The sequence below is a fragment of the Aplidium turbinatum genome, chromosome 14 (genome assembly GCF_918807975.1).
Source record: "Aplidium turbinatum chromosome 14, kaAplTurb1.1, whole genome shotgun sequence".
NCBI lineage: Eukaryota > Metazoa > Chordata > Ascidiacea > Aplousobranchia > Polyclinidae > Aplidium > Aplidium turbinatum.
In genome coordinates this window covers 12,184,923-12,199,790 of record NC_137485.1, presented here as the reverse complement: position 1 = coordinate 12,199,790, position 14,868 = coordinate 12,184,923, and the positions used below count along the sequence as shown (strand labels likewise).

General features: G+C 36.8%; 1 protein-coding gene across 1 annotated transcript; it reads right to left on the bottom strand.

The window, feature by feature from the left end:
* Positions 1 to 5,529: 5,529 nt before the first annotated feature.
* LOC145783377 (uncharacterized) lies at positions 5,530 to 14,059 on the bottom strand. The gene is made up of 5 exons (XM_082595233.1): positions 13,603 to 14,059; positions 12,946 to 13,047; positions 9,508 to 9,712; positions 8,264 to 8,364; positions 5,530 to 7,759 (listed from the first exon to the last, which is right to left on the bottom strand). Exons 1-5 carry the CDS (start codon positions 13,934 to 13,936, stop codon positions 6,618 to 6,620), a joined length of 1,884 nt encoding a protein of 627 aa, XP_082451359.1. The 5' UTR covers positions 13,937 to 14,059; the 3' UTR covers positions 5,530 to 6,617.
* Positions 14,060 to 14,868: the final 809 nt, after the last annotated feature.

Genomic DNA, 14,868 nt, shown 5'->3' with positions numbered 1-14,868 from the left:
AGAGCCTTGGCCACCTTTTTTTCAGCAGCCATACGCCCACCCAATTGATTGCACTCTGCGCAGGTAGGCTACTCTACTCTGCACGATTGCACTCTGCACAGTTTTTCAAGAACTAGTTCAGCTGGGTGTCTAACCAGGATCGCATGATTGAAAAGAGAGCGCCTTATCCCCAACGCCAGCACCCACCACCAACGGTTTGGTTGGTTTTGAATTTTTATCCTCGGACTGACAAAGCCTTGGTAGGTTATTCCTGGTAGTTTCGCATACTAGTAGAGCCTCTTGACACAGGGCCGGTTACCGAGATTGGCAGAGTGAAATTTTCCGATTGTTGAAGTCATGTTGCCGGGTAATTATTCCATTCACTGCCGCTGAATGGAGAGCAGTCCTGAAATGCGTTGCTCAACTGCGCACACCCCGAGAGTCAAACCAGCGCCGCGTGATCTTGAGCCGGGCCCGTAACCACTGAGCTAACGGGGCGGAAAGTGGCAACCCATGGCTTATCCCATTGAAAACGATTCCAAAACTAGTTTACAGCAATTTTTTATCATCTTATTCAAACACATTAAAGTGCGATAATGTTTACAAACTTAAGTTACATAGAACTTACAACAAAAAAATTGCAAAATTTATCTTTTGATATACAGTATATTCAATCAGCATCTCCGCTTGAAGCAGATTGCGCATCAACAATTCAACATGGGTCATCTGTTTCCATGGGTATCGCCCTTGACGTATGAATGATGCTTTATATCTCCAAGGCGTAGTTTTCATTTTCAGAATTTTTTAGCTGCAAAGGCTGAGTTAAACATTTTTCAAACCTGTGGTCAGTGGCGCCGGCAGGGGGGGGGCAGGCGGGCAGCTGCCCCCCCAATGTTTTGGGCATCATCTTTTTAATTTTTTTTTTTTATTAATACATATTAATATTTTTTTTTAATATTTGGATCCCAACCTCAAGTAAGTCAACTCAAGTTGCAAGGGGGGGGGGGGGGGGGGGGGGGTAAAAGCTCTTTCTTTAAAAAAAGTATGGAAAATCTTGATGACTAAATTGTACAGTAGATTAAAAGATTTTCTACAGAAGCAAAGATGTAGACTTTTTAAAGTTTTAACTAACGTCACATTGATGTAGAAAAATAACAACCTGTTAAAATTTTGATCCCTCACACTCCCATGACTTCTTCCGCGCGCATTTTGGCATTGGTTGCTTGCAGTGATTCTTTCACTTAAACAAAACGTTTTGTTTCAGCAGTTTTGCGTTGTTCGATTCTTAAGTTGTAAAGGAGACTCAATTTCTCCAATATTTATCATTTATGTTTCTTCTTTAATCTCAGCAGAGTATAAAACTTGTAAAAGTTTTTCATCCATACGACGTCATGAATGAAATTATATCTCAAATCAGCGTAATGACGTGACATCATCTAAACATTTTACCGAATAATAAATTAACAAATTCGATCGTCAAAAGTGGTTTGGTGGTGGTAAATATTACGTAATGAAAAAAATGTGATAAGGTTGGAAGACATTACGTCATGTATTTTCAATACAAATACGAAGTTTAAAATTTATTCTTTTGTTCATAGTCGTAATCCACCTTCGAAGCGGTACTACAAAGAACAATTTTCGATAAGGGGGGCATCAAGAATAAGTCGACATGACTTTTAACCCTTAGAAGGTTGGGCTCCTGGAATCTTGCTCAGTTTGGGGGGGGGGCTGTCAATTCTTCTTATGCTTTAGGAGTGATATCTCTGTTATTTTGGCATGGTTTCAAAATTTGTGATTCACTTTGTAAAATTATTCACGCTGAGCATATCCGAAAATTAAAACTATGTGAATTTTAAAACTGCTCATATACGTTGAAATGTTGAGGTCACTTATGAGTGTAATTTGTAGCGTGAGTTTACACATTATTTTTTGGTAGAGTAATGAAGAACGTGCATAGTAATGTTGTGATTAATTTTTTTTACATTATTTTACATACAGCCAATGCCCTTCACGCTGTGAAACAGTTAGGATTAACGAGACATGGGCCAAATTAATTAGGCTACTTTCATCCAGCTGGTGGGAAAATGTTTCACAATAGAATATGAAATATTTCAGAGGATGTGCTGAGAAATGCCTTATATCTTTCAATTTATAACCTTTATTCGCTCAAAATTTCAGCTCAATAGAAGTGAATAAAAGTTAGGAAAAGTCAAGAAATTTCGTAGTTGCAGCCTCAGTGGTTTTAGAGATACAACTGTTGATACAAAAAAGTTGAATTGACAGCCCCCCCCCCCCCCAACCTTCAAAGGGTTTGCATTGAGTCAACAGATCTATGCCTGGTTTACGTCAGTTCCGGGGATCAATGAAATATAAGGTTGTCATCTTCAGTGCAACAAGACCATTGATTGATTGGTTTAGTGAGGATTCGTAGTCCCATTGCTTTCATTTTGAGTGATCATACTGATTTTCAATTTATTCCTACAAGACGTTACGTAATGAAAAAATATATAACTAAGGTTGGAAGACATTACGTCATGTCTTTTCAATTCAAAATGAAGTTTAAAATTTATTCTTTTGTTCATAGTCGTAATCCTCCTTCAAAGCGGTATTACAAAGAACAATTTTCGATAAGGGGGGCATCAAGAATATGTCGACATGACTTTTAAGGTTTACGTCAGCTCCGGAGATCAGTAAAATATAAGGTTCTCATTATCGTGATTGTAAACCGCGGGAAATTTTTTCTCTAAAAAACAGATTCCCGGGAAGTTAAACATTTTTTCCAGCTCTGGTAGAAAACAAGAGAAATTAAATAATATACCACTGTCTTGCATGTCTTGCACCAGTGGCGTAGCCAAGGGAAGGGGGTTCGGGGGTTTCAACCTTTCAAATTGAATTTACGGATGTTAATACATTGTTTACAAGAAAAGTTGTAGCCTATGATGTAGTTTCTCGTCAAACTGTGCAAGGATGCAAGCCATCTGCAACTGCTGAGATCGCTTGTTCGATCTAGATTAACATCTAAACAGCTATTCGTTATACAAAACTTGAATATATCAGAAATAGCCTAAAGTAACTTCATTGTCTCAAAGCTTTTTGTTTGACACTCATCAAGATGTATGACCTCTATGACGCTACATTTTCTAAACTTTGGGTTGACTTCAGAGCATAAAAGTTAGTGACTTACCGGAATAAGATCGTTTTTTGAATCAACCAAGGAGAAAATTGACCTACTAAAACTGTAATAATCTCGCAAAAAAAAGCAATCAACCTATGTCTCTAAAACAAAGTTTGCCTAATTTTAAACGAAACTGCATTAAAAGAGCGAGTTTTGCCAGTACCAAACATTCAAATATCTCAGTCTGGAATTAGCAACAAGAAAACATAGAGACTTAGCTTTATTTTCGAAAAATGCCGAAGAAAACATTATCTTATCCTTTTGCTATGCCACCGGACAGCACCATTTTACAGAAATATTCATACCCACAATTTTGTTGAAAATGCTCTCAGAATGCACCAAACTGAAAGAAATTTTTCAAAATTTTCTGGGGGAGACCCCCCAGACCCCCCGCCGCTACATGTCGCCTTCGGCGAACACGCCATCGGGCTTCGCCCGCAGGCTGTCAGCACCCCCCCTTTCAAAATTTTTGACTATGCTACTGTCTTGCACTGTCAATATTTTGCCCCCCCAATGTTGAAGGTCTGGCGGCGCCACTGCCTGTGGTTTCGTTTTAGAACGTAAAAGTTTAGGCTACAAATGCCATTGCAAGATAAGTTGATCACAAAACGTTATAAACCAATTTCATTTAATCCCAAGTTTTTGGCTAGTTTTGTATGGACAATGACCATCGTTTAAACTTCTCAAAGTATCATCTCTACTTCAAATTGAAAAAAAATGGCAACTTTTTTTAAACATCTTCTTGGAAGTCGACATTACCAAGTTGAATTCCCGTTCTTCTGAATTCCTTGTCAGAAGCTTGGGAATTTATTTTGATATTTGATACTGTTTTTTTTTAATTTGTTATCATCTTGGACAGCTTCACCGTTATTTATTTATTATTATTTCTTTGTCTCAATTATAATTATCATTGATGAGTTAAAGGGTGGCTGCTTGACTTGAAGACCTTGAACGGTCACTTCGCAGCCTCCCGCTGCTGTGATGCTATCATCATTTTTTTATTGTAATCTTTTCAACAGTTTTACTGTAGGCTACATTGTGTTTTAATTTATTGTACATCTTTTTCGCAGCGGCCAATAAACAACTATCTATCTATATCAGGGGTGACGAACCTTTTTGCGGTCGCGGGCCACTTTGTCGATTACACATGAGTTATTGATCCACACAACTTCTTAATCGTGGGAGCAAGTCTTTTAGGCGCAGACAGTTAGGAGCTGGTCAAATAGGCGCGCACACTGTGGTGTCTGGATATTTAGGTGCGGAGCACTGTGGCGCCCGTTCATTTAAAGGCATAAAACAAGCTTTGAGATGTCTTTAATGCATGAGCGATTGTCAGATTGTTTTGCGGGCCGCACAAAATTCTTTGACGGGCCGCATGCGGCCCGCAGGTTCGTCACCTCTGATCTATATTGTCACAACCAAATGATAAAATATCTGAAGCTTTCAAACAGTGATTTAAGATAGGATGTTATAAATTCTTTTTGTTTTAGGCTATATGCTTTAAAAGTTAAGCTAACTATCGGTTTTAATGAAAATATAGTTAACAAGCATTGAGTTTTTGAAACAATCTAATCCTTGTAGACCAGGGTTACTCAACTAATGTTAACAAAGGTCCAGTTTGACAAGTTGAATGTTTTTAGCGGTCCGGTGAACAAGTTATTTCACACGCAACCACGTAAGTAAAACTATCAGTGCTACTGAACCATTTTTTTAAGGTAAAATGTAACTCGAGTTGGATTTTTGACAGAAAGTTGGGTGGTCTGTGGGGCGAAGCTCCCCAGTTACTAGGATAATCACAGAAAAATAACTTTTTCCCACTAGAAATCTGTTTTTAAAAGAGGCCCTAAAACGTGACAATGAGTTTATTCTTCCATAAGCCTGAGGTCCACCATCAACACCCAGAAGGTCCAGACTTGGACCGCGGTCCGCCAGTTGAGTAGCCCTGTTGTAGACTACAATAAAAAACTTCATTGCTGCTACTGTGGCCAGGGCAGTTAAGATTATAATTTGGTATCAATGTGATCCTGGGGGCCCATATCAAAACACCTCCGAAAAAAAATGCACTATACGCTATGCAAAAAATTAAGCGGTGGTTTCTTCAAGTTGCCTGGCACTGTGGAAAGGTTAGGCCTACAGGCCTCTAAATTCAACTTGGGTTCAAACCCTTCTCAACGCTATTGGCTGCCTAACTTTTTTTTCTACTCGTTTTCTAATTTTGCATGCAAAAATTCTAAGGAATTTTACCGCAGTAGGCTAGGCCTATTAAAACCTCATCAAGCAGGCAATTATATGTCGTCAATTAAGGCAAAGTAATTATTTCAAAAGCAGAGTATTTTACCAAGACTTTTTTTTTAGTTTGATTCCATCGAGTAGGAGTGAACTCATTAGACAACAATAGATAAGAACTCATTATTACGAAACCGTAGCAATTGATTATGGTTTAACAATGACATGGCGTAATTATAATTCACTTTTCCAACACACAAATGAAGACTCAAAACATAAACAAATGAATAAAAACGAATGAAATTCCTATCGCTGGGTGAGTCGCGAGTCCAACAAACTTTTCCAAAAGCGTTGCAGCGAAAAAAGTTTGAGAGTCACTGACCTAGGTGTTGCATGATAAACGCTTGAATCCCTTTAGAATAAAATTGATTATGACACTAACTATTAATTATCAACTTCAGTGAATTTCTCGCCTACCACTTGGAGGACTTCCGCGTAGGCCTACCACAGTTGGGAACCACTGTCTTACAGCCTATACTTACAACTGTTACAAGTTAGCAATAGTAATGCATTTGACCTGCACTTGGACGTTGTAGATCTACAACATATTTATTTACGGCTTGACTAGGGCAATGCAATGCATTTATAAAACGTAGATGCATTTAAATGCTAACCGATTTTGTCCGGGAATCTTTGGCATACAAATTGTTTAAGGGCCGCATGACACCTATACGCTTGCCGCATGCTTTCGATAGAGCCACTTTTACTTCGACATTCAATTGAAACTCAGATTTGATTTCAAACGTTGCTAGTGCGCCATTATCTACACCAGCTACTACTAAAATCCACTGCCCCAAATAATGATTTCTTAGGGTCTTTAACAATATTAAATACAACTTAGGCCTATAGCCTACGCCTATCCATTTTGTTTACGCATTGTAGCCTATAGGCTACTGTTATACTGTCTCTGTAACTTGTCCATGTCTTTGTTCTAGAACGGCCACAAACATCCCAGACAGCAAAATTCGTCATTTTTACATTGAATCAACGTCTGCAGAGGTTAAATCAATGAAAAAACGATGCATTTTGCTGTCTGGGATTTGTAGTTGAAAGAGAGGCAATGGAAAAGCTCATCAAACAAGTTTGCGAGTTAAATTAAAATGTTAAAGTTTTATCATTGCATGTCACAGCTTAAGCATTTGATAAGCAAATTGACACGAATTAGTGTTTTTCAATTTTAAGCTTTATTGTCTTTCTTCGGCTTCATAGTTTCTTCAGGTGCAGATGCATTGTTTTTGTGACTGAGAGAATGCTGTCTTTTATTTTCACTATGACTCCGTTTAGACTTATTTAAATCGTGTAATTCATGATTTCTGTTGTTACGAGACTGATTGTCTTTCTTGGTTTGTATTTTTTGATCTCGTGTCCACTTTCTTGTTCGTTCAAGTTTACATTGCAACATTTCGGCTTCGTTCAAACCTTGGATAATTTGTCGAAGTAGTTCTTTTCGGCGTTTGATTTGTTTCATTTGACTGTTTTCGAGCTCCGGATTCTTGCTGTTTGGAGATGGTTTGCTTTGTTCTTTTGTACTGTGCTTATGCTGACGATTTCGTGTTTGCTGATTTTCTTTTGGTTTTTTTGGATTCTGTCGAGTAGGTTTTTGTGTTTCGCGATGTTTTCTTTGTTTTCTCCGACGCGGTTTGTGCTGCTTATCTTCTGATGAGGAGTCATTGTGATCTACTTTAGGCATGTCGACAGGAGTGAATGGGCGAATTTTGTATTGCTTTGGCTTTGGTGGACGTGTCGGCGGTTTGGATTTGACTTTTTCTTTGGGTTGTCGCTGGGGCGGCCTTGTTTCTAGACTATAAGCAGCGTTACTTTCCACTATTTGTTCTCTTCCAATAGCAGCTGCTTTCTCATTTTGCGTGTTTTGGTCTTTTTCTGAGTTTTCAAGTTTTGGCTTGTGCAAGGGATAAACTTCTACTGGCTTGTATTCCACACCAGAATTAGACGGAAATGTTGCAGGTGATGGTACAGAAGGAGTTTCAAAAAGTGATGAAGGAGCTTTAGGTGACTCTTCTTGCAATATCAATGCAGGGGGCGTTTCATATATTGGTACCTGCGGTCCGGAATATACATCTATCCGGTAGTGAGGTAGCGGCGATTTTTCCGTTTCGTTGAGTGTCAACGGTTTTTCCGTTTTATGGAGAGCCGGCGATTCTTCCGGCTGTGATTCACAAGTCGAAATCACAGAAATGATTTCTTCGGGTATTAGTTGAGCAGAATTCAATATAGATCTTGTTGAGTTAATATCTTTGTCATTTTCCTCTTTTACTGTATTTTCTTGCTCGTCTAGTTGTGAAAATGACGACGCGGAATCTACATGAAAACAAGTTCACTTAAATTAAACAAGTATGCTGGGCTAATCTATAGCCTTCATTGAAATGAGTTTGCTTTGTGTATTAACTCTTTCATTTTTTTGACTGTAACTCATTAGGTAAACACAAGTACTAAATAATATTTTTCCAATTAAGACGAAAATGTGCTGGCTTGTAATGTTATCAAATGCATGATCCTAAACTTCCTTAAATCGATTCTATACGGAATATAGCCTAAGAACTTTACATAGACTAGAGTGGTATAAGACAATTTTGTTCAAATCCAACAACCAATTTATTTATTTTTGATAATTTTAAAATTCGGTTTGCGCAAGACTTTTGAGAACAAGCTGAAAAAGATTGATTAGCGCTTTGCTTGGTGAACTGACACTGTAGAGTTTTGAAGAATGAGAACCCAACGCAGAGAGCAGCTAAAATTAAGAAAATAACATCTTTTAAATTAACACATGTGGTTTTGAAAGAATGGACATGTTATATTTCATACCATTTTCTTCTTGATAATCAACTTCGTGATCGTTCTGGTTAGTTGTAGAAATGTTGTTCTTTTCAATTGGAATTGGCTTCTCATCTTGTTGCTTTTCTCTCCTGCATTGTGTGTTGAACAAGGTAATGTGACCAATCGAACCACTAATCTTAGTTGTAGTTAGTCCCTAGTTGTAACGTAACGTGGAGAAAACACGGAGAAGCGTTTAATTATGTTGAACTGATAGAATCCAGTGGCGGACCCAAGGGGGCGAACCCCTCTACACCACAGAAAAGTAACTATATTCACAGTGTTTTTACAAGATTGGATTCATATGGACCTAGACATCATTGTGTTTTGTTGAAATTATCCCCTCTAAAACTAAGTTACTTGCTGGATGAAATCTGAAATCTTGCTATTGAAGTCATCTCCCATTGGTTAGAATTAAACAAAAAGTATACATTGTATCTTTGATTTGTTATGTTTTAAATATAATGTCAGCAGAAAGAACAAACATATTGCCTGATGCACATAGCTTATCCTATTTTCTTTAAATAAAAGATATTTTTTGAAAGTAGAGACCATAAGCATATAAAGTATTGATCAAGACTATCTAATGGGGTAAGATCAGCTGATCAAAGAATATGTCGAAAAACGTTATGATAATTGACTTACAAAATCTTGCAACACAAAAAAAGTTAACATGCAAAATAGTGCAGATGTAAACAAAGCCATAGTGATGCCTTTATGCGCTGTAAAGCCAAACACAAATGATTTGAGAATGTACCTAGAAGGATCAAACAGTTTAATTGACGCCAGGGCTTTTTGAAAACTGACATGTTTTTTTGCTGTTCTTGAAAGAAATACATTTAAAAAAGAAAATATAGTATCATCGACCTAGAAACTGTTTAAGCAAAAACTAGCAGGCCTATAGAATTTCAACCTGTTAACGCCTCTTGCGTCAATCGACGAACTAAAATCCTTGCTGATATTTTCTTGATAACGTATAACCTCACAATCACTACATTGGATCGAGATGAAGGCTATTTACCAATGGAACAATAAAATCAGGTCGTGGTCAATGAAGTGACAAGGTTTTGATAAAGGGCCATTTAAGTCTACTGTATGTAGGCTTATAAAAACGTTTTATTAGACGCGCTTTGTCGTTGCCTATTACTAAAGTGATCTAAAGTAATAATATTAATTTTAAGAACAAACACCAGCAAGATAGTGAGAAAAGATAAATAGTGTTGATAGAAGCCTACCTGTAAGAATGATAGTACTTGTTGCAATAAACCTGGATAACCATTCCCGGGATGCAGAAACAAAGAAGAATAAATAAAAGAACCAAGAAAATCCAAAGCCAATTGTCGGCAAAAAAGATCTGTATTAGAGTCCATGGAGTGAGTAAGACTACTGAAACCTCAGTAACATCAGAATCCCAACTGACTTGATGAACTCCTAACAGATCTACCAAAAAATACAATGATTGATCAATATAAAAATGCAGTTTAGTCTACAGTTTATTTAAGGCAAATAGAGAAGTGTAACTTTGCTTTCAGGTGTTAGGACTATAAATATGTTAATTAGCCTAATGATAGAATTATCGTACCGTAGTTTATATTATAATAGAGCTTTAAAGGGTTTTGCTTGCAAGTTGCAACTTAGATTTTTATTTGAATGAAATTCAGTTTTGTTGTTTTTTATGTAGGCTATAGCCTAATCCTCTCGATATTTGAAGCTGGTTTAGATTAAGTGGACGAAAGGCAAGAAAGTCAATCTTTGTGTCCACCTTCCAGCGTGCTATTCAGTGTCGTGCTAAAGACATTACCGCATACTCTTAAGCATATACTATACAGCAGTGGTTCTCAACCGGGGGTCCGCGGACTCCAAGGGGTCCGTGAAGCGATTTCAGGGGGTCCATGAAAGTTTCCGAGTTTTCAGCATGATTGATAAATTACAAAATTTAAAAATTGTTTTTGCTTTGTTTATGTAGGCCTATAAGCCTTCAGAAGTCGCAACGCACTGGCGCGTCGTTTGAAATTGCAAAGGACATGGCACAAAGGTTTGGTTTCTTAACTAAAATAACTTATCATATAAATGACTTTCTTTCTAAACCTTTCTAAGGCTATGTCGGCTAAGTTCAACTTAATTCTTTTGAGACAGCAGGTTGTTAATCAATCTTAGAAATGCAAACGTGAGTCAGCAGTCTATAACCACTCACAGTTTTGCAATGTGACTGCGATTATAACGAATAAATATTGATTACAAACGAAAAAAGGGAGAAATTCTTTATAACGGTCGCAAGTATTCTATTACCTTTTGATAAAATGTATAGAAAAACATCAAATGAGCATATAAATTACTGATGTTTGATCCTGTGTGCCAACATACACCTCATAAGTTAACTTATAACATAATTTCGTCAATCTCATCAAACGTCAAGTGCGTTGCGAATTCAGCAAATTCTTCTAAGTGTGTTGCTTCGAAACTTATGTAACATATGATTTCATAAGGAGACGCAATATACCAAAATTTCAAATAGAAATTTTTAGGGGTCTGCGACCGCTTCGAAAGCACCAAAAGGGGTCCACCAAGACAAAAAGGTTGAGAACCACTACTATACAGTATAGTAAACTTATAGCTATTGGCCTATGCACAAGTCTTGCCGTTATGCAAACAGTTAAAAGGCTAATAATGAATAAAAACTGACAAAATTTTGAATTTAAACTGTAGGCTAAATGTACTTTATAGCTCTTTAAAATAACTTAAAAGCTTTGAGAAAGTAAATTTCTAAAGCTTGAGTGTTAAATCTTAAATCAATACTAAATTCAAGGTTTTATTTGAAAATATAACAAATGTGTCCGTGTTTCAAATGTTACAAGATGCTCTTCAGATTTCTAGCTCTCTTCTTTCAGCACTGTCTCTTCTACAATTAATTACACAACATATTTAAAAAAAACAAAATTTTCGTTCCACTTTGCCCCACGGCTGGGATAAAGCGGAGCAAATTTTTTGTTTTGCTTTAAAGTTATTTGATTGTTTTGAAACATGCAAATAGATTGAGCTTGACTTTGCTGAAGCTTTGAAGTTAATCTATTCTTTAATTATACTTTATAGTTTTTGGTTTGATTTCTTGCTGGATTAGACCTATACCACTACACCAGGGTCTCCAAAAACGTTTTCATTCAATAGAAATAACAAATCAATTTGAGCTATTATTGGTAACTAAGAATAGTTGATAGCTGAGTGCGGCTGCAAATCTTAGGCCTGCCCGTTTTCTGAAACCGCGACTCGTCTTAAAGCCAATAAGCAAGCATTCTTTGTATTGTTACCTCAAACGAGACTTCTGTACCAAAATGATGAGACGTTTACGAAACGTTTTAGAGAGATTACGAGACTATTAAAATATAAAAATAACTTAACTTGAGTTTGAATTATTCCTTAAATGCAGCTCAAAATCAATCATAAACAGAATATCTTAGCTACAGGGTTGAAATATTTATATAGAGCTGCACTGAGCTCATCAAACAATCCAAACTCAGCAACCTAATCTTACAATTTTCCAAATTTAGACTTGAAATTGGCGGAATCAGCAGAAGCTCTCCAAACAATAATAGAAAAAGTGAACAATATTGGAAAGAAATATAACATGAAAATCAACACAAACAAGACGAAAACGATGATTATTACAAGAAAAGAAAATGTACCAAGTTTAAATATTACTATTGACGGAATGCTGGTCGAGCAAGTCAAAAGCTTTACCTATCTGGGACACACAATAACTGAAAATGGCAGATGCGATACGGAAATATTGAGACGAATAGAAATAGCAAGAAACAACTTCGTAAAAATGAAAAAGACAGTAACAACACGCAAAGTTAACATCAACACTCGAAAACGAATTGCGAAATGCTATATATGGACTACTCTACTCTACAATGCAGAAACATGGACACTGTCATCACAGATGGTTAAACGACTTGAGGCATTTGAAATGTGGATTTATAGAAGAATGCTTAAAATTTCATGGAAGGATAAAATCACAAACAAAGATGTACTATCCAGAATACACACCAACATGGAAGTTCTACAAACAATTAAATCAAGAAAATTGAAATATTTTGGCCACATGATTAGCAATAATTCTATTCAAAGGCAACTACTAGAAGGAAAAATGAACGGCAAACGAAATAGGGGCAGACCACCAAGAATTTGGACTAATGATATTGAACACTGGTCAGGACTTAACTACAAAACTGCGGTAGAAAAATCTTACAACAGAGAAACTTGGCGTCTCATTGCCTCCAACCCTCGACGAGAGGAAGGAACTTAATGATGATGATGAGACTTGAAAATCTATGGTATGACGATCTTTAACGTCGTTGAAAATGATGGTGCTGTTTCTTGCAATCCTTGAGAAATTCGAATATTGGTTTGCCACGTTGTGCTTTAGGCCTACCTCACTCTCCCTTATCAATTCACTCTTACTGGCAGTTAGCCTACATAACTTTCTTTAGCTTAGTTTTTTCGTAGGACCACATAGTACGATTTATTTTTTGTGGACTTGTATCGGCTTCAGCAATAAAAGTCTTTTACAGTTGGCTTTATATATATTTTGGAGCTCTTGCAATAACAACATATTATACACAATCGTGGTACGTTGTCCTATTGATAACTGATAAGACTGTTCAATCACAAACCTTCTTCTTGTGTTTCCTCTTTCACACGAATATCATCAAGAAAATTCCAAACGCTGCTTGTCTTTTTTTCATCATCTCCGTTTTGTCCAAAATCAATCAGATCTAAAAACGCAGGAAAGAATTTTATTGAAAGAATCGAAATTAAATTGCACAGAAGTATTTGGCTTAAGATTGCTGTAGGCCTATTTGCTTCAGCCTGCACTGTATTTTTTAGTGTGGTTGTAGCCTACTTTGCTCACTGTCCTGAAACAGAGCAAAATGGAGGTTTAGATATACAATCGATAAACAATCAACCCACTACCTATAAAGCTTTTGCAGCGTAACTAAGTTTCATCATTACCTTACGGAAAACAAAACGTGTGCGCAGACCTTAAAGCGATGGCCAGTTGTGAATGGCCAGAAAAAGGGACAGGATGGTAGCCTAGAAAGTACATTTGGTCAATTCGCTCAAACAAAAACCATAAAAAATGCACTTTTGTCTATTTTGGAAAAAAATTATAGCTCGCTGCACTCGGTCAATACTGCTTACTTTAATACACAAAATTACAACTGCTTTGTCTGTTTGTTATTTTTAATGCGGTATTATGAAATAATACTTTATTGTTTCCAAGCAGTGAATCTTAGCAACTTTAAACAATGCCAATTACGTCAGCTCACCTTTAACGCTATTTGTGGTTAAATCAGGTTTTAAAGTTTGCTTCGAATTTTCAACGAAAGTGTCCTTCTGACCAGGTGATGTAAAATATTTTGCAAATTTGTTGTCCATCAACCATACTGCTAATGTACTGGTATGTTGTTCTGTTGTTGTCACGGAAACAGTTGTGTATACTGGCCTATTTTCTACTAAATCATTGTCTTCTAATGGGTCTACTGCGGTTGTATAGTCGATTTCATCATAGTCTCCACCGTATGGCAATGTTGCTACTGGCGCCGCTATTACTTTGTATATCAGCGCACAGCTTATCAGCAAAATAAAAGTTTTTAATTCCATCAAATTAATTCTTCAATCAAACATGAATACATTGAGACTAAAACAGCTTTTTTACATTGAACTCATTGTTACCTATCAAGCCTGTAGTTACACTTTGAAAACTGAGCATTTTTGTCTCTACATTTTTTTATCCCTGCAATGAGATAGGCTTCATTTAACCAAGGGCACTTTTGGATTTCAGATGTTCGGAAATTTCAGGGCGCCATAGAGTTGAAAGAAAACATTGTGCAACTTATTACGTGAAGCTCAGTAGTAAAACAATGCGCTTGCATCTATTTAATGCATCTTTTTCTGACGTGTCTTTTTTGGGAAGGTGGTAGGCTACATATTGGCTCTGGGCCTAAATTATCCTCTCAACGGGCCCTGTTAATAGCAGATAAGTTATATTTAATATATTGAAACAGTAACAATGTAATCTTTGCTGTAACTCAATCTACCTAAGGTCCGCTAACTTAGGCTAGGCTTATAAGTCTGCGCAGTTTACTTCTTTTCAGGGACAGGCAAGTCAATGCATGGCATATTCCAAGATTTACCATGTAGACCTAGCTTATTACTCGAATTCCCATCTCGTACAAGAGTGTAAGCCTTCTCTACCATGTACCATTTAGGTTTAGGTTACCATTTAGGTAAACACGTTTTCACAAGGTGATGTTCATCGCTCCAGGCGACGCGTTCAACACTTCAGACCACTTTGTACTTTTGCTATGTATTACGTGCATTTGAGTTTATCATATCGTACCGGTTGGTCTGGTTTGACGATTTGAATAAAAAAAGAAAAAAATAAGTTTAGCTCACTTGTATTTACAAGCATGACAAGATATATCGTGGTCTATCCGAATAAAGTTTGCCGCATCCTTTTTCTGAAAAAGCGATTTAAAATATCATCTTAATTCCAGGCTTATAGGCTTGGTGATAATTAAGATGACTTCAAC